Source organism: Cherax quadricarinatus, chromosome 19, assembly GCF_038502225.1.
Source record: "Cherax quadricarinatus isolate ZL_2023a chromosome 19, ASM3850222v1, whole genome shotgun sequence".
NCBI lineage: Eukaryota > Metazoa > Arthropoda > Malacostraca > Decapoda > Parastacidae > Cherax > Cherax quadricarinatus.
This window is the reverse complement of record NC_091310.1, coordinates 29317298-29344699: the sequence shown is the minus strand read 5'-3', so window position 1 is coordinate 29344699 and position 27402 is coordinate 29317298. Positions and strand designations below refer to the sequence as shown.

The following is a 27402-nucleotide window of genomic DNA, read 5'->3' as shown; positions in this document are numbered from 1 at the left end:
TTGGTATGGAATGTAAATGAAAACTTGCTTGTAGAAAACTTCTAGTAACCGCTAGTTGATCCTGATGTGACTTCATCATGCTGGTCCTGCTTACAACACTTATAAACAGTCTGTTGCTAAGCTGAGCACTACTCTCTCACTAGCATATATATACATACATATACATATATATACATATATATATATATATATTACATATACAGAAACTGCCTTCACTTAGTCCCGGTGAATTTACAGTTTTCTTCAACGTAGGTTCATAATTAAGAATAAACCATTACGTTTAATTAAAGAACGCACTCTTGGGTTTAGCAGGTATATATTTCTAACATGTGAAAAGTCAGTATAGGAAGGAGGTTGTGGCAGCATCTCAGACGGTCAAGGACATGCGAGCCAGCCAGCCAAACAACCTCAGTCTTCAGTGTACTCTGGTGGAGGCTTGACTGTGTTATCTGCACCCTACACACTAAACAAGGTATATTTAATGTATAATTTAAACGTGTACTTCAGGAAAGATACTTTCTTATCATTATTACAGCCTTTGTTTTACACTTTACAGTTCTCGGGAGATGTTGCTTTTATGAAGGGAATAAGAGAGGAAGATAAAGGAGGAAATGGAAGATACTGAAGGAGGGAAGGAAAAAAGGACAGTGTTTGGGTCCTGCCCCTATATCTTAAATATTACCAGCTTCTGGTAACTTAACCCTTTCATATATAATGTTAAAACTATGTACGAAGTTCATCCCAGTCTTTTCCGCATCCAGTTTACCGATCTGAAATTTAAAAAAAAAAACTAACATCTCCAGGTATACTCCTGTGATACGTTTCTTGGCAATGCGTGTCAAACCTTTTATTTCTAACCATTTAATCAATTCCTCTTAGTATCTAGTATGTCGTTGCCGCGTCTCCATTAGTCCTCACTGACGAGTTTTTCAGACTAGTTGTTTTAGTCTCCCATAGTATACTCTCCTCAGATTGGGAGACGCGAGTGTGATCACTCAACCGCGGCAGGTGGCAGTAATAGTTTTATGTTGTCTGATGACAAAGTTAACATGTGATTTCATGTGGGAGGTCACTCAGATAAAACAGTAGTGGCTCTGGTACTGTACTTGTTACCCCTCACCCCTGGCACTTCCCTATCATCACATTTGTCTTGTCTTTCAGGCAGTCTTTGACCCACTTGGGAACCTCCTTTGATTCGTGCTTGCCCTACTAGCCAGAGAATCAGCTCTGTCGGCAACCGTGACAAAGGCTTTCTTTCAGTCCATATATCTCTGTCTCATGTTCAGCAATGAGACTATAATTCACAGAACTTGAGTAGGCTTGTAAGACAGGATATATCAACCATGTGTGAGAATATGTGCGGATATATGTGTGCTGTATATATGCTCTTTCTCCCACCCCAAAGTGTTTGTAGATATACCTCGGTATTGCGAGTAGCCAAAATGCCTTGAAACTTGTTATATATGTAAGGAATTGGACCTATGCTTTCGATTCGTTAAATTAAGCCTGAATGCTTTCCATTCCCCAAGGCGCTGTATGACCCTTTGGGCTTAGTGCCCTCCCACGAATGTAATAAGAATAAATTGAATAATACGGCTTTTCCTCCGCTCCTAATTTATAATAATGAATGAGAGGAGAAAAGTGAGGGGAAAAGTTGAAAATACAGTAATTATCTTGTAAGACGAGCCTTGGTACAGTTGGCCCACCAATGTGATCTCGAGGACCAGGTTAGGTGTGATTTCGAGGGCCAGGTCAGGTGTGATCTCGAGGACCAGGTTAAATGTGATCTCAAGGACCAGATCAAGTGTGATCTCGAGGACCAGGTCAAGTGTGATCTCGACGACCAGGTCAAGTGTGATCTCGACGACCAGGTCAAGTGTGATCCCGAGGACCAGGTTAAGGGTGATCCCGAGGACCAGGTCAGTGTGATCTTGACAACCAAGTCAAGTGTTATATCTCATGGTTACTAATATGACTTTCCTCTTGTGATGTATAGTAAGAACTGTCTTACATATAGTAAGAACTGTCTTACATATAGTAAGAACTGTCTTACATATAGTAAGAACTGTCTTACATATAGTAAGAACTGTCTTGTATGGTAACACAGACTGGTTGATGTTTATCAGTAGCTAAAAAATATGCATTCACTATTACCTCCTTTATGATAAAGTTGATATGTTAGCCAAGAAGAGTACCCAAAAGGAGACTATAGAATATAGCCTTGGCAAATAATGAAGTAAATAATCAAAATGATTGTTAAAGGAATGCAGTTAGAAGCCTGAGTAGATCTATAACCCACTATGATAACATGAACGTAGATAAGTATGTTTATGGAGCAACGTGCAATGTGAACAGACTGACTGATGTTGTAGTGGCCAGGCTTAGGCTTGGTTACAAGTACTTCTGGCAGTTTGGGAGACACAGATGATGATCAAACTAAATGTAAATTATGTGATCAGGCATATGGTCACTCTCTTGAACACTATGTGCTTAATTGTCCACTTATTGAGGAATACAGAGACAGACAGTAAAATAACCTATGTGACATGTCAAGATATCTTAATGAAAAATAAGAAATCAGATATACTAAGCAAATTTCCTAAATTTGCTTGTAACAGATAAGTGAACTGTAGATATAAATCCAAATGTGCACCTGTTAACCCTTTTGGGGCCTAGTTCCTAGACCTTTTGTGTATCCATATGCTTTTGCACTACCGTCCACAGGATGGATGTGGGGTGCACAATAAACTAGTCACTTCGGTGGCAAAATCTATAAAATGTGCGCTAATTATCTACAAAACTTTATTGTACTAGACATTTAAGGAATGTATAATACTGACTAAATAATTCATAATAAATGTCCAAGTAATTCATTATACAGTTAGCTCTCTTGTGAAGCTTAGCTATATATTTTTTTTTCGTAAATGTGAGTGAAAAATTTACATATGAAATTGAACACAGTGTGGAAAGACCTTCATAGTATGTGCTGTTCAATTTTGGATATTTTTTTCAGTCACATTCAAGAAAAATTAAACAATGTAGAGCAACTATAAAACAGCTGCCTATAAATATATGTCGTTACGTATAAGTAAAATTGGTCAATTAGCAAGAACTAATTTAAAATTAAGTCCTCTCTAAAATTTTCTCTTATACATTTATAGATATATTTTTTTGTTTATGTTAATGTAAAAATTAATAATTTTGTACCAAAGGAATCTTAGAAATCTTACCTAACTATATTATAACAAGCGCAATTTAATTTAGCCTAATCCAACTAAATATATTTTAGATAAGTTTATAATAATTTAATAACAATCAAGCACAATGAAAAAAATTTTTTTCTTTAGGTTCATAATGATTTTTTTTGCGAAATTATTGCATTGCATTATAGGGAGATACCACCTCTAGAATTTTACTGGGGACCCTCATCCTCAGAGAAGACAATAAACGTACCTCAGAGAAAACTCAAGATTCTCCCCGGAGCTGTTTGAATATTTTCTTCTCCTACCACCCCCTATATTTTATGTTATATATGTGCTTTATTAATAGACAGAATACACTGATATAAATCACAATATATCGAAGGTTATGAATCTCTTCCAGCTCCTCCGAAGCTTGACGCGAGCCCAGTATGCAGCATGCATTTTCCCCTCTGGATGGCCACGCTGAGGCGCTGGAACATGAAAGTGGCTGCCCTTGGGTCCTTGGTGGTGTCGATGAGTCTGGAACCTAGTTCTTTAAGAAAACGTGTGGCATGTTTTCCCCATGATCCCAAGGTCTCTGATCCCACTGGGACAAATTGATAATGTTGGCTTATGTCCCTGTACTTGCTGATCTTGTACTCCTCCCTATAGTCAGCAGCTCCTCCCTGTTGTCCGACACTGTGATGGATGTAGGTGTCCGCCAGAGTGGACACACAGGTATAGTTTCATGCTAAGCTTGCCATTCTTCCAAGGATAGAGAAGTTGATCCCATCGGAGCAGCTTGCTGGGTTGTGGGTATTGTTGGCTGCTAGTGACTTTAGCAAGGGTTTTCTTTATGATGTCGTGGACTTTATTGTGTTTTGCATGCCAGCCCTTGGTTTTGGAACAGTTAAGGCCATGTAGACCATATTGGTTGGCTTGCGCTTTGCCGCAAATACACGTATATTCCGTGCGAATTGGGGCAGCAAGGCACAGAGCCACTGCAATACAGAGGGTCTTAGGGTCGAGGCGCATTCCCATTGCCGATATTGGAACTGTTTGGAGGAAGTCCCCGGAGTGAAGTGTGCTCACAGCTTGGAGATGGGCAGTCTCCCTGTCTGATGTTACAGCCCTGAGCATGATGGCAAGCACTTTTTCAGCGATGTGGCCATCCCAACCTGACTGTTTGTAAGCCAGTGCTGCACTAGGGTTTGGTGCTGGAGCAGCAAGAGTCTCCCATTCATCGCAGTAAATATTCAGTGCACATATATAGTTCCATATTAAAGTTTTCTTGAGCCTCACAGAAAATTTAATGCATCTGGATATTTTTCTTTTCCAGCTAGAAGCGACGTAGTAAGATGCCTTTCCTGAAGCTCGACCTACACAACCACATACTGCCACACACTTGGCCTAACCTGAAGGAACGTTATGGATACTCAGGCTTCATTCAGCTTGATCATACTTCCTGCGCTTCACCAGGTTGGTCTTCAACCTGTTTTATTATCCAGGCCGAACGCGGTAATGCCACTATTTAATTATTTAATGATAATTTGGGATTTTTGTCATTCCTGAGTGCCTTTTCTTTCAAGCAATTTACAAGCTCAGTCACACTAGTACTAGCTAGTTAGACATGTTAGACGCAGCATTCCTCAGAGTAACTTTCAACAGAAGTCTGCAAAATACATGCTTTTCTTATGGTCTATATGATTTTATATATACCTTTAATACAATATACTTAGATAAGGCAATTAGTGTTTTTTTATTAATTAAGATTCCGTTATAAAGTGCTTTGTTGTATATGTACATACTCCATATTTAATTTGTTTAATATAAAAATGTCAAGTTAACTTTTCAGTCGGTTTTCTTAAAAATAAAGATTACGTTTGGGAATGTGCAATGTAAGGTATATACATATTATTTTCCTGCTGTCAGACTAGACTGAGTTGGCATAGTTTACACCTGGCTTAGTAAGTTTATTCAGGTATCGAAAATGAATGGTTTTCTTGGGTTATTCTTTGTTATTAACTTTTCATGGTTAATTAGGATACTTATGCCATCATCTGACAATACACACATACTGTATAGCATCCAACTACACGCTCATACTACATATCTCGTCACACTCGTACAGCATATTGTTCCACGACTCTTTGTTACACATCCCATCACACTGCTACATAGTATCACCATTCAAACAGCATACTATCCCACTATCCACTACATAATTACCAGTCCATCATTCAGCTCCACATAATTCCATCTCTCAGCATTCACACATCAGCCAGGAGGGGTCACGAGGGACTCATTAGTGAGACTAATAATTTTCATTACCAAAATTACGAGTTATGTCATACCCTACCTGAGCATGGATGATAAGTTCCCCCAGAATGGCGGACAGTAATAGTCACCTCTAGCTCTGCCGCATATTGTAGGAATATGTGGATACAGCGAGAGAGTAGTAAAACATGGCCACACCCTAAGGCTACAAAATTTGAACTGAATGACCTGACGGTCATGATTTACAATAGAATCATACTTTGCTTACACAGACACAAATGCCAATAGCAGGTCGATAAAAGGGGTGTCCATTCTACGCCACTGTACGTCATTACTGATACTGACAGCTCGACTTTGCTGTCGCACGACAAGAACATTGCTAAGCATCTATATACAAGGAACGTAGACTGCACAAAAGTTATACAGTGCAGATAGTCACGGAATCTAGTAATTCTGAAGTATTCAACAGATAAATACAGTAAATCAATCACAAATGAATTTCTCATAGATGCCATTGGCAATGGTGAGTCATTCCTCGAATTCTAGATGAAAAGATATTTAAGAAAGGAAAGTTAACTTAAGAAAGTATCGTGCAGCACACAGGCTATGGTCTGTGTTAGAATCCAGAGCTCGTGGAAGAACTAAACAAGGATCTGAAGAGAAATTATGAATAAATCATATAGGATTTGCATAAGTATGCACTCATGGGGAAAGTAGGCAGGATTTTCTGGTTCCTGACACACAGAACACAAAAAGTAGTAGTTAATAGAACAAAATCGAGCATCAGCAAGGTAAAAAGCTCAGTTCTCCTAGGCACTGTCCTGGCACCTATGCTCCTATGCTGTTTCTCATCTTCATAGCAGACACAGATAGAAACACGCCACAATGTTGTATCACCATTTGGAGATGACACTAAAATAACCATGAAAGTCACTACGGTAGAAGACACTGAAAAATTACAGGAAGATATGAACAATGTTCTCCAGGGGGCAGTAGAGAACAACATGACGTTCAGTGGTGATAAGTTCCAGCTGCTTAGGTACGGAAAAAATGAAGAACTTTAAAGGAACACTGTACACAGATCTCAAGAAGATCATCAGATAGAACGAAAGGAACACGTGAAAGACTTGGGAATAATTATGTCAACTGACCTTTCTTTCGAAGAACATAAGACAAAGATCACGACAGCCAGAAGGATGACGGGGTGGGTATTGAGAACTTTCAAAACAAGGGAAATAATACCAATGGTGACACTTTTCAAATCGTTAGTTCTCCCTCATCTGGAATATTGCTCAGTGTTGACGGCCCCGTTCAAAGCAGGAGACATATCAGAGCTTGAACAAATACAGAGATCGTTTACGGCCTACATGGAGTCAGTAAAGCATTTAAATTACTGGGAACGCCCTAAAGTCTTCAACATGTACTCACTGGAGCGGAGGAGAGATACATGATAATATATACCTGGAAAGTACTCGAGGGCCTGGTCCCAAATCTGCATGCTGCCATAACAAAATACTGGAGCGATATATGGGAGGTAGCTCAAAATAAACCCAATGAAAAGCAGGGGTGTGGTAGGCACAATAAAGGAACACTGAATGAACACTCGTGGCCCCAGATTATTCAACGTCTTACCAAAAGATATCAGAAACACTGTTGAAACAAGTGTAGAAGTCTTCAAGAGGAAACTAGAAAAGCATCTTCATCAGGTGCCAGATCAACTAGGCTGTGATGAATATGTGAGGCAGCGGGCCTCCAGTAGCAACAGCTTGGGTGACCAGGCTAGCACCAGACGAGCTTGGCCCATTGCAGGGCTCCGAGAGTAGTAAGACTCTCGAAACTCATCAAAGGTAAAAGTAAATGTAAGGTATCCCGTCAGACACGAAGTTATTTTTATCACATGGCCATAGTACTCGAGGACACTGAACACAGCAGAACACTGAACACAGCAGAACACTGAACACAGCAGAGCACCTCATGAAACCTAATGACTTACCACACAGAAGTACAAAAATAATAAGTCTGCAAGAGCAGGGCGCTAAACAGTGGTTATTATGTTAGACATGTCTAGACATGGGCTGCAAAGGCTGATAAAAAAAATTTACTTAATTGGCATTACATGCGCTATTGTTTTCTTTTTGACGAAACTTAAAATTAAGAGAAGGTAGCTGTGTCTGAAATTCTGGTTCTGCTAATATGTAAGAAATTCTAAGAATTTAAGTCTTGGATGAAATGTATTCTAATAATGCGGTGGATCTTATGAGTTAAAAAAAATACCAGGGCAAAATTACATAATCCCCCCGTTCCCAAATTTTCTACGTCACATTATACTATAAATTGGCTTGTTTCTTAGTAATCGTTATTTAAAATATGGTTATAACTATGACCATAATTTTTAAAGTGGTGAACCGGTAAGCCAGCGGAAGGCCTCGGTCAGATGACCAAAAACTCCAACGGCGGGTCATTATATAACTAAGACCCGTGTTAGGAAACATGTCCTGTTTCTTGACGAACCAGCCAAACCATCCAACCTCCATCCCATCACATATTCTTTAGCAATTCCACATTTTCTATGGATGGAGAACACGTATGGTGATACAGAGAGTATGTAGACAGAGAGACATATTTACACTTCAAGACATCTATTGAAGAAATGTTTCGCAACGAGCGACGTCAGAGGGAGACTGATGAAGTGGAGAAACGTTTAGTAAGTTTATTTTTAAGATACAGGCACATGTAAGTACAATTATCATACATAGTAACATGTGCAAATCACCTAGGAGAACCCAAAAAAGTCAATGTGGCTTATATCCATTGGAGTCCTTACTTATTTCCATTGTTTTGAGCTCTCCATATGTATCCTTGTCTACATGCAAATTTTCTATACATCACCAACCCCCCTCCTTTATGCCTTTAACACAGTCATGTCTAGTGTTGTTCGTCTCATCTCAGGAAAGGCCAATATGATAAAAGATGGTCAGCTCTTCCGTGTGGTTGAGGAGAACTGTTTCAACGCCACGGCTCGTATACGAGACATGGACGACACCGGGGTCACTGTACAGGCTCTCTCAACTGTTCCTGTCATGTTCAGCTACTGGGCCAAGCCAGATGATACACTAGATTTAAGTAGGTAAGTGAATTCCTTAATAACAAACTCTGTGATGTTGCAAAATCTCTGTATAGATATTTGGGAAGCTGACCAGTAAGCTTTGACTTCTATTAAAACTCAGTATTTATAAAATCAAATTTCCCAGTTTGGTTAATTATCTTTAAACTTATATTTCATTATTGTTACTATAATTATTTATTTTATTATTAGTTTTATCATATTGGTCGTACCCCATCAAGGAACTGATCCAAGAAAAGGAAATCTTCGCCAGCATTCATTCAATATTTATCTTGCAGAAGTGTGCAGACATCAGACATCACAATAACAAAAATTAAAAACATCTCCACTCCTCCTTCAGAGTGCAACCATTGCACTTTCCACTTCAAGGACTCAGTTACAGAATCTATTCACAAATGTTACCTTGTTCACACACTGACTCCAGCAGTACCTTAAATCCTTCAGACCACTTGTCTGTACTCCCATCTAAGACGTTCACACACTCCTTGTGGACGGTGTAGCCCTTATTACTTAAAAATCCCCCTTCATATTTTCCCTCAAACACTGCCTGGGATGACAGCTACCTCTCTTTCCTTCCAATCCAGGTTGTGAAGGGTCCAAGACGGACCGAAACGTCGCCATAAGCTTTTCTCTTTCCAATGTGCGAGTTATTTATGTATTGTTCCAGTCGCGGTATTGTGCTTTTTTTTCTTTATATATCCTCTTGGCTATCCCACTCTGATCCATTCTCTTTACATGCCCAGACTTCCTCAATAACTTCTCTGCCTTCTGAATAATATTTTAGGCTGTTTATTTTTTTTTTTTTAGCTGAGGTAGGATATTATCTCTTACTCGTATAAATCCAAGTGCGTAAAAATCAATCGAAACTGCATTACCTGATAATATTTTCCGGTATTCTTCTTGCAGGTTACTGAATGACGACATTGCTAAAACAGTGACACAGCATCCACGTAGATTTGTTGGCCTTGGCACAGTACCTGCTCAGGCTCCTGAACTTGCTGTCGAGGAACTTAAACGACTTAAGGCTGACCTCCGCTTCAGTGGCATCCAGATTGGTTCACATATTAATGACTGGAACTTAGATGCTAAGGAGCTGTACCCTTTGTGGAAAACTTGTGAAGACCTGGGTAAATTGTCATATATATTTTTTTTGTATAAGATAGTCACCATTTAGCAATAAATTGAACAGAGTAGTAGGCTGAATGGCAGCTAATAAATATTTTTAGGATTCTATTTGTGTTCATGAGACAATCGAAGCAAACCATAGTGATATTTGGATTACATATATGTGTGACAAGAAGAGCTAACACATTGTTTATTAGAACTACAAGGGGTGTAAAGGAATTTTGTGTTAAGTTTCGTCGGCCCATACAAACAAATTAATGTTTTGAGGCACAATCACCTGTTGGTGATGTTCATTCAGATTATCTTGCGTTTACAGAAATACAATACTCGTGTGGGCGTTAAAAACACTATCTTGCAAAAGTATATGGTGTCCTTACATATCAAATTCCAAAGTACTAAGACTTTCGTACATATAAGCTAATAAGGCTTTTTGGAATAGCTCTAGGGTCATCTCCATATTTTTTTCTTGAGCAGATCTGTCAGTATTTGTACATCCGTGGGACATGCAGATGGGAGGACGTCACAGCAAGTTCTGGCTACCATGGCTGGTAGGGATGCCTTCAGAAACAACCATTGCTATCACCAGCATTTTAATGGGCAACATATTTGAACAGGTGAAGCCTTTTTTCCGCAAAATAAGAATATATATTTCATAGCAGTGAGAACACGATATTGTATTTAACTGTTACAGTACTAATTAAAAAAAAAGATATCGAAAATGATGGTTATTTTACCCCCTAACAAGAATGAGGGGAGGAAGGGAGTCAGTGGTAGGTCTTAATATGACATAAGACCAGCGTCAGAAAGCATTTGTCTTGATTCCTGACCAGCATTACCTAACTTGAGTCAGCCTAATTAATGGCTGGTGCACAGTTTCCAGGGTTGAAAGTGTGCTTCGCTCACGGAGGAGGGTCGTTCCCCTTCACGGTGGGACGTATTCAACACGGATATAACGTGCGTCCTGATCTATGTGCCACCGAGTGTAACAGTCCCCCACGTTCCTACCTGGGCAAGTTTTGGTGTGACAGTCTTGTACATGATGCTGACGCCCTCAAGTTACTTATAAAGGTTGGATAGACCGTGAGCTGTGTTTATAGGCTTAATTAATTATTGTTATTATTATTGTTGTTTCTTCCTTTTCTATTATTATTATTATTGTGGAAAATACTGTATACTTTCCGAAAATACAGTGTTTTTGTATGTAAATTGATGGAATATATTGTAGGTAATAAAAATTAATTTGTAAATAAATAAAGAACCAGCAAAATGGGTGAGCGTCGCTGGGGAGAGAGTTGCCATGTTTTGAATGGACAAAGAGAAACGTTAGTGAAAATCGGAAGAATTTTCGTCACTCTAGAGGTTATATTGGGCTTAAAACCTCTCAAATAGGAGCCGAAATTGTTGGAATTGCAGTCCTGCAGAACGTGAGAATTAGGCGACTGGACAGGTCTCCGTAATTAGATGGAAACATTACCACAGCTGAGTCGATGTCTATATTTATGTTGAAATTCTGGCCAGTATTTTCTTCATAATTTAGGCAGGGGGTTTTGTTTATGATACACCGTAATCTCCAGACTAATTGGTGAGTGGTATTAAGATAAATTCTCCTTCAATTTAAATGTGGAAAATTGCATTTACTTGGATGTATAATTATATACACAACATTATATGAACAATGATAACTATTATTTATCAGAGTTACATAGACAAGTAGGAATTTGGGACACCTAGGTCGCAAAAATATCCCCCTTTGATACCTACCACTGTCATATCCACAAGTTGCTCTGGACCTATTAATTAAATGAAATATACATTCACCAGGAATACTGGTAAATATATAAATTTGTGGACTGTATATTAAAAATAATTAATGGTTATATATATACACAATTACATAACAGAAGGAAAATATATCTTAATATCACTCACCAATTTGACTGGATATTAAGTTGTATCATACTCAGAAAAACCTCACTAACTAAATTTATGAAAACACTGGCCAGAATTATACACAAATCTAGAGAGCTTATCTGAGGTTCCTGGAGCTGTCTTGTCCAGTCGTCTGATATCTCAAGTTATGCAGGAATGCATGTCCAACAATTTCGCCTCCTATTTGAGAGGTGTCAGCCCAATTTTAACCTCTAGAGCACGAAAATTCCTTCCCATTGAACTAACGTTGTATCCAATTCAAAACCAAGATGGTGAGTCGCCTCTGCGCAGACGCAGGCTTTCCATTTTCTATGACATAAATATTATTAAATACAGTATGGCCATCTATTTACATATAAATACTGAATTTCTGGAAAATATATACAGTATTTTCCACACTGCGGCCGGCCGGAGTTCGTTGCTAAATGACTCAAATTGCTCATTTGACAATGGTGGAGGACCTGGGTACATACAGGATCTGGCATCCACACGGCGACATATTACACAAGATTTAATCACCCTTTTTACACTTTGCCGTCCTTGTGGAATCCAGAAAGTTTCCCTAATACAATTTAAGGTATCTTGTACCCCACCATGCATTACATTTTTATGGGCATTTAGAACAATCAAATTTGTTAGATGATGAGTTTCGGGCAGTAAGATAGGGCGTTTAGCATAATCACCCAATTCAGCATTTTGTAACCTACCTCTGCACCTAATTACATTGTTCTCTAAATACAGCCCCAATTTCTCTATTATAGAACCTTTCACAATTTTTCTTTCCATCATCAATTTAATCTCATTTCCATAGATTTCCTCCTGTACCCTCTTTATCCAATATTCAAGAAGATGTGAAAACTTATATGATATATTCATCTTGTTTAGAAATTTAAACACCAACTTAGTTACATTGATTAGTTTGGGTAAAGAAGAATACCTATTTATATCAATGGCTAAGGGAGGACAAACTATTGGAGCGGTGGTCACAGTAATTTCAACAGGAGCAATATATGCCTTTTGTACAGGCCAATTAGCTTTATTTACCAACCAACTCGGTCCTTTAAACCATGATACAGCATTTACAAATTTAGCATAAGCTAAACCTCGAGACAAGAAATCAGCTGGATTCTCCTCACCAGGTATATGATTAAATGTTAACATATGCTGACCTAAACTATTATACTTCTCTTGCATCTGATTAATTTCAGCGACTCTGTTTTGTACGTACACAATTTTACTGTTTCCATTACGAATCCATTGTAAGGATACCTCATTATCAGACCAAATTGCAGTGTCGCTAATATTTATCTCCTGCAACTTATTTCTTATATAATTAGCTAATTTGACACCTACATAAATGGCTGTTAATTCCAACTGAGGTAAGGTACGTGATTTAATTGGAGACACTTTAGCCTTAGACATAACAAGAGAGATAACACTATTACATTGAAGGTAAGCAACTGCTCCATATGCCAGTTTTGAAGCATCACAAAAAACGTGGAGTACATTTTTCCCATCTGGATTGGCCACCTGGTGTGGGAACTCCAATATTGGAATTTTCTCATAATCGCCAATTAATTCATCCCACCTGTTAATGAATTCCTCAGGTAGAATTTCATCCCAAGCACATTTAAGTTTCCATGCTTCCTGAATTAATAATTTCCCTCTTATAGAAAGGGGTGACACTAAACCTAGTGGATCAAAACATTTGGAAACTTCAGCAAGCAAAGCTCTCTTAGTTAATTTATTGGGCATACTGTAATTATTAGGTTTTAACATTAACAAATCTCTCTCAGTATCCCAAGTTAATCCCAATACATTACTACATTTTGGCACTTCATCTCCAGGGTAATCTTTACTTATTTTGTCCTTTAATTTGGACGAATTACTATTCCATTCCCTCAGAGGCATATTTGTACTTTGCATTATTTTATTAGCCTCTCCATAAGTCATTAACAGTTCCTCTTCAGTTGACGTCACACCCAGGAAATTGTCCACATAAAATTGTTTGCTCATTACTTTACTCAATGGACTTTCCATATGTTTAAGGTGTGCATTTATCATCGCTTGAAGTAGGAACGGACTGGATGTAGCACCAAATAATATGCTTCTAAAGCGAAAGGTTTTCAGAGGGCTAAGTGGGCCATTAGGATTCTCAGGCCATAAGAAGTGGGTACAATCCCGGTCAGCCTCTTGTAAACCCACTCTTAGGAAAGCTTTACTTATGTCAGCCGTAAAGGCACAGTGCTTCACCCTGAAATTTAATAAGATATCTCCTAATTTTTCCGTCAACTACGGACCTGTCATCAAACAGTCATTTAAACTAGGTACATTTTTGTTACTCCTGGCACTACAATTAAACACAATCCTCAAAGGAGTGGTCTTAGAATCCTTCTTCACTCCGTGATGTGGCAAATAGTGACCATAAATTTTGGCTTGCTCAGGAGGTACCTCTTCTATAAATTTATTAATTAACTGCTCAGCAGTTATATCATTATAGGCAGTTAACAATTCTGGTGTCTTACTCAGTTCACGGAGCTGAGCTTTTAACTGCCCATATGCCATTCTGTAATTAGTGGGCAATTCTGGATGGTTCAGTCTCCACGGAAGTCGTACCCAGTATTGTCCAGATTCAAATTTTACATCTTTCAGGTACTGCTCCTGAGTAAAAAAATCGTCTGGACTTTCTTCATTTACATTTATTCCAATGCTGTCTAATTTCCACAATTTATGCACGGCTCAACACCATCCTCTATGGAAGAATTATACTGGGGTACAACTTCATGAGTAAGACACACAGTTATGGTATTTGTAGTTTCCTCTAGTCATGAATTATTATTACGAGGAATCCTACCATACATTACATGACCTCCTGCAGTCTTCAAAAGGGTGACACCACATTTCTTTACCATACCCTTTGCAAAGGAGGCATAATAATCACTACATATCAAAATATTTATTGGGCCTACAGAATCATCACTTACACCAAAAGGTGCTAAATTTACATTATGTGAAAGTCTTTCTGTAGCTTTACTAAGCCCTACTGTAGATATTTTCTCTGGAAGTCTATCTACAATTACTGCATTAACACGTTTTTTCTCATTGCCCAACCTGACAGTTACATAAACAGTGTCATACAATTGATCCCTTTTATCCGAGAGAAAACCAGATAATTTTAAAGTTGTGGGATCTCCCATCTGTACTTTCATACCATCAAGACATTTACGTTTTATGAAAGTACGCTGGGATCCCTGGTCCAATAATGCATTTACAATTTTTTATTTATACCTTTTATCATCAATTTTTACCTGTAACACAGGTAAGGCTACTTCAGCAAAACCATCATTATTAACATTAGCAGCAATTTTTACATTAGCCACTGTTGTGTCAGGATTGTCAACATTATCATTATTATCAAGATTATCATATAGACCTTTACACATGACTATATGGTGTCTTCCTTTGTGACATTGATAACAGAAGTTTAATTTGGCATAACAATCCTTTACATTGTGATTACCTAAACATCTGATACATCTGTCAAGTTCCTCCAATCTTTCAACTTTATCATTCCATGAATTGTATGCATTGCAATTCTTAGATAAATGAGTACCCTTGCAGAAAAGACAATCTCTCTTTTCTCTGACTGGTTTCTTATTAACTGGGCTACTCTTAGGAGGGTACTTATTCTTCTTACCTAGTGGAGAATCATTATTTCTGATTCTTGCTACTTGATATGCACCTATGCAACTCTTTTTAGGAAATGAATTTTGATTATTACTATTGGGATAATTTCTCCCTTCGTGAAACTTGACAGATACCTCAGAGTTATTATATGTTGCATCTTTAAAATGAGTTAGTTGGCTGGTCTGCAACTGCACAATTAATTCTTGTAGACCTAGTCTTATTTCATCCAGGCCAAAATAACCTTTGTTATATTTATTCAAGATCCATTCAAGTGTTTTACAGCTTAATTTATTCTGTACCATGGCACTCAATAACCAGTCTGATTCCTTCAGATTATATTTATTACTTAAAGTTTTGAGAGTGCTCTCCAGTTTAACTCTAAACTGCTGTAAACCTTTGTAAGTGTGATCTGGGGATTTTAAATTAGCAATGATATTCACTAGATCCAACCTACTTTTTTCTATATTACCATCAGTGACTTTCAACAAGTCAACCACTTCCTTGTAAGGGTCATCTACATTGGGAAAGGCTTGTATCAGTATGTGAGCATCTCCTCTTACCTGTCCTTTGAGGTAAAATAATTTAGTTACACAGGCTAGGTCACTCCTGTCATGCACAGCTGCTTAAAAAATTGACCAAAATTCCTCCCAATTTTCTCCAGGATTAAACACAGGTAAACATAATTCTGGGAGTTTTGGCAAAGACATATTATTTGTTGGAGCAGACTGATTAACTGCCTGGTTTACACATTTTAATTTATTCAAGGCCTGACTTTTACAAGAAAGAATCTTTTCCTCTAATTCATAATACTGATCTACTTCAGTCTCATCTACACATTTTACTAACAAATCTCCTTCATATTTGTTGTAATATAATTTGTATGAATCATATCTATTACCTAAAACATCTAAATACAATTTTAAATCATCAGTATTCACAGTTTCTTGATTCATTAATTCCAAGCACTTATTATATGCCTTGGTTACATAAACTTTCTTAGCCTGTAGTGATGCTTTCTTTACTCTATATTCCATATGTTTGTCTTTATTAATTTCCTCATTTTCAGCCATGATGTAATGTATTAAATTCAACCCAATTAATAACACTGATTACAACTCACAACACTGACACAACCTACCTTTGAATAAATCCCAGCTACTTGAGCTCAGCAATTACATGTAAAAAATTGTAATATAAATTTTAAATGTACATTAATACAAACTTGGCTCATCAAAATTAATATTATACAAATTAATAAATCCTTCCCAGAATTTGGCATAGCAAAATTAATATTATACACAATATAATCTTTATCCACACTTGTCTTATCAATTACACATACACTGATATAAATCTTGGCCAGAATTGTCTTATCAAATTAGTATTATACAAATTAATATAACCTTAGCCAGACTTGAGCTTAGCTTATCAAAATTAATATTGTAATTATTATAATCCACTACTCATTAAGTAAATTTGTGAACTTAACATCCACCTTCTTCTGTTATTTCACATATAATTATTAAGTAATTAACTAATTAATGACTTCACTAATTACCTCCGGTTCAAGAAGGACCAACGGGCAAATTAAATGTGGAAAATTGCATTTACTTGGATGTATAATTATATACACAACAGTATATGAACAATGATAACTATTATTTATCAGAGTTACATAGACAAGTAGGAATTTGGGACACCTAGGTCGCAAAAATGTCCCCCTTCGATACCTACCACTGTCATATCCACAAGTTGCTCTGGACCTATTAATTAAATGAAATATACATTCACCAGGAATACTGGTAAATATATAAATTTGTGGACTGTATATTAAAAATAATAAATGGTTATATATATACACAATTACATAACAGAAGGAAAATATATCTTAATATCACTCACCAATTTGATTGGATATTAAGTTGTATCATACTCAGAAAAACCTCACTAACTAAATTTATGAAAACACTGGCCAGAATTATACACAAATCTAGAGAGCTTATCTGAGGTTCCTGGAGCTGTCTTGTCTAGTCGTCTGATATCTCAAGTTATGCAGGAATGCATGTCCAACAATTTCGCCTCCTATTTGAGAGGTGTCAGCCTAATTTTAACCTCTAGAGCACGAAAATTCCTTCCCATTGAACTAACGTTGTATCCAATTCAAAAATAAGATGGCGAGTCTCCTCTGTGCAGACGCAGGCTTTCCGTTTTCTATGACATAAATATTGTTAAATACAGTATGGCCATCTATTTACATATAAATACTGAATTTCTGGAAAATATATGCAGTATTTTCCACAGTATATGTATTCATTTTTTTAAATTTAATATACAGCCCACATATTTACATTAATGTTTTACCAGAATTCCTGGTGATGTACATTTCATTTGAAATTAATATAGGTCCAGAGTGACTTGTGGAGAGGTAGATTATGGTGGGTATCGAAGGGGGACATTTTTTGCGACCTGTCCTAAAATTCCTACTTGTCTCTGTAACCTTGATAAAGAATAATTATCTTTGTTACCATTTACTGGTATGTATCTAATGAGATTCATCCAGGTAAATTTAATTTTCCACAATTATTATTATGAATCGCTATACGTGCGTGAGTCTTTCAGCGCATGGAGTAGTGGAGGCTTGATACTCTGTCCAATAATCACAAGTATGTAAACCAAGATACAACTTACCACTCATTAAAGCCTGAATAATAAAATATTTATTTTCTGAAGAAAGAATCCTTTGTAGTCATTCTTCTGCAGCTTAGTTTTGATTTAAAGATGCTACAGCATGACACATCTTCGAAAATGCATATTATGATCATCAGTGTAAGATTTACTATCCTGTGACTCATATCAATATATACACCGAGAGGTATATCTCTCAGTGTATATACATTAAGGGTTTGCTATAATTGCTCCTTGAGGGATTAAAGTAATTTTGACAGTGATGAACATGTGATATGCAGGCTGAATGACCCAGTTAAACATGCCCGAATTATATATACGTGTTTAGTACTTTAGGGAGAATATAACAATGAAGTGGTTTATTATTATAGAATGTACCAAGCTATCACTGAAATTTAATATGTCTCCAGTATATATTTTCGATTTCTGAAAGCTACTCCTTTTCCAGGTGATAGGAGAACGTCGCGTCGTCCTAGGTTCTGACTACCCATTTCCTCTGGGAGAGCAGCACCCAGGGAAGCTCGTTGAAAGCTCAGATCTTCCCGATTCTCTAAAGAAACAAATTCTGTTTGACAATGCCCTCGAATTCCTTAATCTAGAGGCATCACAATTTTCATAGTGGTAACTTAGCGGCACACTGAATGGTACTGCAGGTTTAATAAACTAGACTCGAAATGGTGAGAGCTTTCACTAGGTTTAATTAATTTTTCTTGTAATCTCAGTAATAATCATAAATCATACATATTACAGTTTTGTATTCAACTCTGATATTTTATATTATTCTGGTATGTCTATGCGCTTCTAGGAAGACAACTAGTGAATGTGTGATGGTGAATCTTTCCTTCATGGAGTCACCCCTAACTCTGTGGGAAGCGGCCGTTCTGGCAGACAAAAAAGTATGAGCCAACAGTTCCTAAATGTATAATAAAGCAGTGCTTCATGAAATACGTAAATTCAGAGTGGAGAAGAGCCAAGTGTAATCAGGTGGATAAATATGATACTTTTATATAATATCCTGCTCTGAGCACTGTGCCTCGAGTTTTTTCTTGGGTTATCCTGAGTAATTCTCGACCAGAGCTGAGAGGAAACTTACTTGCAGTCACTTCGAGCCCCATCCCATCAAGAGGGTAAGGCGGTGACTTGCTTGCTTGTTCACCCCTCTCTTCCCCATCCCTCAACCTTCCCCATCCTCCCCTCACCCAAACATCTACACTGGCCCACACACTAACACGCTGCTTACACTGCTATCCTTCTGCCTTTCCTGTCTTCTTTTTCGGCAACTTCGCCTTCGGCGAGTAAACACAAGGCATTTTGACCATCCGGTAGCCCGTGTGGTTTTTTAAAATCCGGCCGATCTTTGCCTTGGGCCCTGTGTCCCCCTCACCACTCGAGGGTAGGCTATCTTAGGGGCTGACCTTCATAAGTCAGCTGACTTAGGATGTTCAGGGCTACCACCAAGGAAAGCCTTTCTTGTTAAAGCAACTTCTGTGTCAGATGTACCTTCCTGGACATCATGGCACGAATACGAGTACGAATACGTGTCGTTGACAATCAAAAGTCTAATAAAGAAATTCTCGAATGTATTTGTTCATATTCAACTGTTGCTCCAGTGGATGTTTTTCAAACCCACTCTGGGGCAGTACTTCTCCTCTCCTCTGAAGAAGAGTTACTCCAACCGCTTAAGCATGAAGTTCTTGAGAAATTGAAGACTTTGGGTATCGTCCCCATTGCACCTGATGGCTATCAAGCCCAACGAACTGTCTTTGTGGCGAGAATTAACAGCTTCATGGGAGACAGCTCTGTGGAGGAACTTATTGCACAATTTAATCAGGAAAATTCTGAATTTAAGGTTCTCCATGCGTATAAATTTTCTAAACATGCCAGCAACCAGGTAACATTAAAATTAATCCTGGAGACACCTGATGCAGCCAAACTCGTATGTCAAAATGGTTTCAAATGTTTTGGCACCAGATGTACACCTGACCAAATCTCTCTTGAACGGTTTGTTAGTGTTACACAGCGTTTCAAATGTTATGCATTTGGCCATACCACCAATAAATGCAGTAGCCAACCAACAATTTGCAGCATATGCTCTGGTGAGCATTCTTTTCTAGACTGCCATGCCAAAACTAATCCCAAGTGTGTCCTTTGCAATGGAAAACACCATGCTGTTTCCCCTATCTGTCCTGAGAGGAAAAAGGCAACCCAGAAAATTCTAGACGCCAAGAAACTATCAAATTCTTCGAAGACCGCTCCCCAGGTACCTCCAATAATGTCCGAGGATTCTTTCCCGGCTCTGCCTGGATCTAGTAGGACTCCTCGGGCTTCATCTACCGGCTCCAATGTTTGGACTTCTGCCCCTCCTGGAGTGCCCCACTCTCCCCCTAACCCTCACCTACAACACACAGCCACAAGGTTCTTTCTCACTCCCCATGTCTCAGGAGTTCTCAGACGGGGATATGACGAGAGCTCAACTAATGTACATATTGGCCAAGGATATAGCAGGTGGTGATATTCAACTCTGTTCTAATGTTTTCAGTGATTTGTTAAGGGCTAATGGGATCCGTCTGCAGCGCTGTATAGCCCTTGTGGCTTAGCGCTTCTTTTTGATTATAATAATAATAATGGGATCCATCCCATTAAAATCCCAGACAATGTTAAGTTTATTATGGCTCTGCCCCCTCAAGATAGGATGTATGTGCCCTACTGATACAGCTAGCAAGATAAACGACTTCTTCTCAAACATAGGATCTAATCTCGCCAGTAAAATCCCACATACCAATGCCCGTGCCGGGGACTACCTAGATGGGAATTTCCCAAATTCCTTCTATCTTGTACCAACTGAGCCCACAGAAGTCACCGCGATCATAAAGCCACTTAAAAATAACTCTGGGAATCTGTCTCACGTCCCACCATTATTATACAAGCGAGCGGCCCATGTCCTTTCGCATGCTATTACATTACTTTTTAACAAGTCACTAGAAACCTTCACTTTCCCGACACTACTCAAGACAGCAAGGGTTACACCAATACATAAAGGTGGTGACCCTACAGACGTAAACAACTATAAGCCAATATCAAACTCACCATTGCTATCCAAAATCTTCGAGAAACTCGTGCACAGGAGACTATATTCATTTATAACGTCACAAAACATACTCAACCCCTGCCAATTTGGATTCAGGAAAAATAAAAGCACTAATGATGCAATTATAAAAAATGCTAGACCTGCTTTACAAAGCATTGGAAAATAAGGAATATCCGCTAGGAATTTTTGACCTAAGAAAAGCGTTTGACACAGTAGACCACGGCATCCTACACCACAAACTTGACCACTATGGTATAAGAGGCCATGCGCTTGCATATTTTAAATCCTACCTTACTAATAGGTATCAGTATGTCACCATTAAAGACACAGCCTCATCAATACGGGCACTTGATACTGGAGTTCCGCAGGGAAGTGTCCTTGGACCCCTGCTCTTCCTCATTTACATCAATGATCTTCCAAACATATCCCAACACCTGAAACCCATTCTCTTTGCTGACGACACGACTTATGTCATCTCCCACCCTAATCTTGCCACCCTCAACACCATTGTTAACGAGGAGCTGCTCAAAATATCGACTTGGATGACAGCCAATAAACTTACACTTAACACTGGCAAAACCTACTGTATTATGTTTGGTAGCAGAGCAGGTGTTGCGCAACTTAACATTAAGATCGACAACACTCTAATTACCAGACATAATGAGGGCAAATTCCTTGGCCTATACCTCGACAACAACCTAAATTTCAGCACCCATATCCAACACATAACAAAAAAGTATCCAAAACGGTGGGGATCCTCTCCAAGATACGATACTACTTACCGCAAACTGCCCTTCTCACACTATACCATTCACTTATATATCCATACCTCACCTATGCTATCTGTGCTTGGGGTTCAACTGCAGCAACACACCTAAAGCCAATAATAACCCAACAAAAAGCCACAGTAAGAATAATCACTAAATCCCATCCCTGGCAACACACCCCCACACTCTTCATAGATCTAAACTTACTCCCTGTTCAGAACATCAACACTTACTACTGTGCAATCTATATCTACAGGACCTTAAATTCCTATATTAACCTTGACCTAAAACGCTTTCTTGATAGTTGTGACAGGATCCACAGGCATAACATCAGACACAAACATCTCTATGACATTCCTCGTGTTCGACTAAACCTTTACTAAAATTCAATGTATTTCAAAGGACCTAAAATCTGGAACACCCTACCTGAAAACTCTAGAACTGCAAACACATTCATCACTTTCAAAACTACAATTAGAAAATATCTTATCTCCCTGATCCACCCGACAACTAACTACATGATAACCACCTGGTGGTTCGAAATTACACTCAGTCACCCACTGACTATAAACCCAGAAATACTAAACTTAATCTTAAAATAATAAATCCTAACTAGTCATAAGTTTGCTTATGATACTCAAATATAGACACCTTGTATTGTGCCAAAACAAAAGCATTCACATTGCTAAACTCACAAATTATGATGTAGTCACTTAGCCTTAATACTATAATCTGTAAGGATTTAATGTTAAGAATTAATCTAAGTCTGCTAGAAATGCCTAGCCATGCTAGGTGTCCTAGTGGCCCCCTCTGTAATTAGTATTTTATAACATGTAAACCACAAAATACCCAAAACCTGTAAACCCCACATTGTAACCATTATAGAGAATAAACTTGAATTGAATTGAATTGAATTCTCTACCCCCACAAATACGCCTACTTCATCTCTTATACAGGGCTCAACCGCCTCGCATAACCCGGTTGTCTGCTCCCCTCAGCCCGATGAGTCACTTCCTGCCCCTAACCTTGCCCCAGATAATGGTGCTCATTCTTCTGCTATTGCAGCTGATCCTGTGGAACAAGAACTTTCCCAGGGTACATCGCCTGGCCTACCAATTTTTCCCTTGGAGCCCCCATGGTCTACTCTTGACACTCATGTGCCTCTGCTTCCTGTAACTGGGAATATCACACCTCAGTTATCCGATGATGACTCTAATGCTTCTGTTGATATTACCACCACCAGTGAGGATGGTGACATGGTCATAACACAAGCAGCTACTCAGAATTACCCTCTTCCCCTTGATGAGTCAAGTAGGGAGAGTGTGTATTCCAATTATGATGTTACTTGCAGACGTCAATCCTCTGTCCGCAGTAAACGCGCGAAGTGCAAGAAATAGTGGGGATTACAATTTTCAGACTTAATGTTCAACATGTCTTTAATAACCGTTAACTCGTCGAAGTTGAACTACACAATTACAACCCTGACGTTATCCTCCTGAATGAGACAGCTGAGGGAGTTGATCAACTTATCAAATTACGTGGTTACTCTACTGTGAAGAAATCGAGAGGACCCCATAGTGGCGTAGCCGTCTTAGTTAAATTAGGATATGCGTTTCGAAATATTCACGTTGACGAAGATAACATTATTGCAATTGAACTGACGACATCTTATGGTCAACTATTGACAGGAACTGGATATTTTCCTCCAAGACAATAATATATAGAGTCCATTTCCCTAAATCGGATATTAAGCAGAAATATTCCTACAATTTTGGCATGAGATTTTAACGCTCATCACCCTGCCCTCCTTAACTGCGGAGTTGGTAATCCGTTGGGCGGTTTGAAAGGAAAACAATTATTTAATATCATGACAGCCAGGAATCTGTCGTTTCAAGGACCATTCTTTAAGACGTATGTCGGTCCTCGTCTGGGGACACCAGATACAATCTTGGCCAACAGAGACTGACCTCTTCCATTGCAGAGTTTCTCCTGGTGGGAACGTAGGATCTGACCATATCCCTGTTATAATATAGCTACAAGCTTAGCCATTCAGAATACCTGTACCTCCTAAACCCAATCTCAACAGCCTAGGATTTGACCCCTTCAGGGCATTTCCTGGTGACGACGAAATTGTTTCGCTGAAATGTTTACCTTCCACTGCAATTGACGAAGCGATCAGCTCCCTTTACAGCCGAATACTTGATGCTACTAATGTAACTTGCCAATTAGCTTCCACAAAGATCTACCAACAATATAAACCTACTAGGGAAATTAGAGACTGTATGAAAAGTTATCAAACCGAATGTCGAAGACATCATCAAACGTAACAACCACCAGAGGCTACAATGCATAGGCTGAGGCAGGACTTAATTACTATGATTAGTCATCACAAACGAGACTTATGGAAATTTCTAGTTCTCCAAGCTAACCAGCTAACCAGCCTGCAAAATTTTGGAGCAAGATCCGGCAGCTTTTAGGGGCAAAGCACAAGGCTCCCAGTTACCTAATTCATACCTTCACTGATGATGATGATGAGGAGGTTGAGATAAAACTTGATGATCCACAGGACCAGGCTAATCTGATAGGTGATGTGTGGGAGAAAATTCTCTCCCACAGTAACAGCCGCCGATTTAATTATAACCATTATCAATTGGTCAATGAATGGAGAGATGATAACTTAGCTGATCTCCAACCACTACCTTTTATCGATACATCAACCCTTGAAGATGCCCACCCTCTTACTAGACCAATTACACTACTTGAGATGAGTCAGGTTATTGGACGAATGCGAAATAGAGCCCCTGGTCTCTCTGGAATAACAATGAAACAAATAAAGTTCCTACCCAGAAATTGTAAACAGTCTTTGGTCAATATCTTTAATGCCATCTTGGCCTCAGGACATTTTCCAGTGGTTTTTAAGACTGCTAGGATGATCTTTCTTGCTAGACCTTATAAAGACATCCACCAACCTGGGAACTATAGACCTATACCCTTACTTGAAGTCACTGGCAAAGTTCTTGAGAAGATCATTTCCAATAGATTGAACTATTATATGGAGTTTAACCACCTCTTTACTGAAAAACAGTTCGGTTTCAAGACTCATAGAGGTGGTATAAACCTTGGTAATAAATACCGACAAGTTGGTTTAGAAAGACACGTAAGCAAACACTATAACATATTTATTAGAAAACGTTTCGGTCCTGGGACCTTGATCACTTCTCATAGAGGTACCCATCATGCAATAAATATTATTTTCGATGCTATAGCGAGCCTGAAACATCAGGGCAATCTTGCCCAAATTGCCACCAGGGATGTTCACAAAGCTTTTGATAGCTTATGGCATGATGGTCCTATATATAAACTAGTTGACCTACCTGACTATAACTGGACCTTTCTCAGATTTATATATAACTTCTTATCTCAAAGAAAAATCATTCCTACCTTTCACGGCAGGTCGACAGAGCCATTTATACCGACAGCTGGTGTCCCACAAGGCTCATGTCTTAGCCCAATACTATTCAACATTTATGTAAACGATCTTCCTCAACCTGAGTTCAGTGATACAATTATAAAGCAATTTGTAGATGATGTTATCCATGTCGTCTCATCAACCCCTGTAACAGGGAAATATAAGTATGAGAGGGTCATAGAAAAAATGAATGTTGAACTTCGCCGAACATCTAATTGGGAAAATAATGGAGAATTACGGCCAACCCTGACAAAGTCCTTATCAGTACGATAGGATGTTTTGCATCAACCATCGAAAATAAGGGGGGTATCTCCATCAGAGGTACACCTGTAGCCATTAGAAACCCTAACAAGATCTTGGGATATGAAATAGACAGATTACTCCACTCAACATCTCAAGTCGGTAAAAAGATCAACATAGCCAAAGCCTGTCTTAGCAGTCTTCATAGATTTAATCAAGCCCCTTCACACGTCAAAAAACATCTATATAAAATGATGATAAGACCTATACTCGAATACTCATGTGTCCCAATGTCATTAATAACAACGGCCAACATGCTACGGTTGCAACGGGTCCAGAATAGAGCTATCCGCCTTATTACGGGTACTAGGAGGAGAGACAGAATCTGGATGGCAGATTTACACATCCAACAGGATATTGCTGCCCTAAACGTACGCCTTGATATGCTGAAGAAGAGGTAACTCTATGTAATGCAAGAACTCTATATACCAGATAGAAAGCATCCTCCCCAAGTTGCAAATACTACCAATTATATCATTACCACTCCTCCCCACAAGACGCAAAGAATGACTCTTCCACAGCGGCTGCGTCGCTTCATCCATAAAGACGATTACCAACGACCAATGATCTTGATCAACCTCCCTGCAGATGAAGATGATTGGGTAACACCGGAGTCTTTCTATGTCTACTAAGAATATCATCGCCCCGAATTGTGGGCTTCCACATGGATAAATTGTCATTTTTGTGGAAATTGGTGTCACGCCCCTTGTGCAGATATCCAAGAACTAGCTACAAGCAGTATTAAAACAGGGAAGTGTTTTTGGGTATGCCCAAATGAGATAAATCTGTGGACTAAAATCACAAGGGTACTAAAAGAGGATAACATCAAAGCTGCTTTCATAGACAACCTGGAAGCTTTCTGCAACAGATGGGAACATAAAAAGTCTGGGCTGAATGATACTGCCCTTGATACTGGCCATGTAGTCAGAAACTGTAAGGCTGGAGATGATGTCCTGGTAGTCAGTAAATGTGGGGCTGAGAGTGCTATCCTGGGAGACAGTAATGGTGAAGCTGGAGGTGCTGTCCTGGGAGACAGTAATGGTGAAGCTGGAGGTGCTGTCCTGGGAGACAGTAATGGTAAAGCTGGAGGTGCTGTCCTGGGAGACAGTAATGGTGAAGCTGGAGATTTTGTCCAGGTAGTCGGGAATTGTACGCAGGAAGGAATACATATAAATGACCTCATAGGTGACAGGAGCCGTAGTGGGGAAACAAGTGTAGTCAAAGATAAGATAAAACCAATATTGCAAACTAGAAATACCACAGGAAATAGCAAACAAGAGGACTCCACTAGCAATAGTGAGGATATATTACCAAAAACAACTGGTGGGAGCTCCATTGTTGGTGCTAGGGAGGATAGGAATAAGACAGGGAAACATGCACCAACAGGGAATACAGTCACAGAAACCCAAGGCAAACGGAAACCAAGCCTGTGCACATACTATGCACTTGGTATCTGCAGACATGGGAAATCTGGAAAAACAGACGGGACGTGCAACTATGACCACCCTAGAAAATGCCATGCCCATATGACAACAGGAAAATGCAAACTCCCTTCCCGTAAGCTTTTTCACCCTGAAATGTGTACCTCTTCAGTACAGGAAAGACTGTGATATAACTTAAATTGCCAGGCACACCATCTAAAGGGGACAAAAAGATACAAAACATCCAGGCCATGGGAAAACCTGGGTAGCCACAGCCACTCAAGAGGGAGAGGTTTATTAGTGCCAGGAAGGAAAAAAAACTGGTAGGAAATGGCAGAAATCGTACAC

General features: G+C 38.9%; 2 protein-coding genes across 2 annotated transcripts in view; both read left to right on the top strand.

The window, feature by feature from the left end:
• LOC138852929 (sorbitol dehydrogenase-like) overlaps positions 1-27402 on the top strand; it is a 614649-nt gene that overhangs the window by 503159 nt on the left and 84088 nt on the right. The gene's annotated exons all lie outside the window — the stretch shown is intronic.
• On the top strand, positions 363-22769 carry LOC128688276 (2-amino-3-carboxymuconate-6-semialdehyde decarboxylase). The gene is made up of 7 exons (XM_053776013.2): positions 363-472; positions 4522-4661; positions 8409-8586; positions 9490-9710; positions 10183-10322; positions 10582-10776; positions 18458-22769. The coding sequence occupies exons 2-7, from the start codon at positions 4541-4543 to the stop codon at positions 18626-18628; spliced, it is 1026 nt and encodes a 341-aa protein (XP_053631988.1). The 5' UTR covers positions 363-472; positions 4522-4540; the 3' UTR covers positions 18629-22769.

Bases quoted from the DNA above. Each gene is read 5' to 3' on its own strand.
- LOC128688276 (XM_053776013.2), top strand. From the start codon at position 4,541: ATGCCTTTCCTGAAGCTCGACCTACACAACCACATACTGCCACACACT. The intron at 8,587-9,489 runs GTAAGTGAATTC...TTCTTCTTGCAG, and splicing joins GATACACTAGATTTAAGTAG to GTTACTGAATGACGACATTG. The intron at 9,711-10,182 runs GTAAATTGTCAT...TTTCTTGAGCAG, and splicing joins GAAAACTTGTGAAGACCTGG to ATCTGTCAGTATTTGTACAT.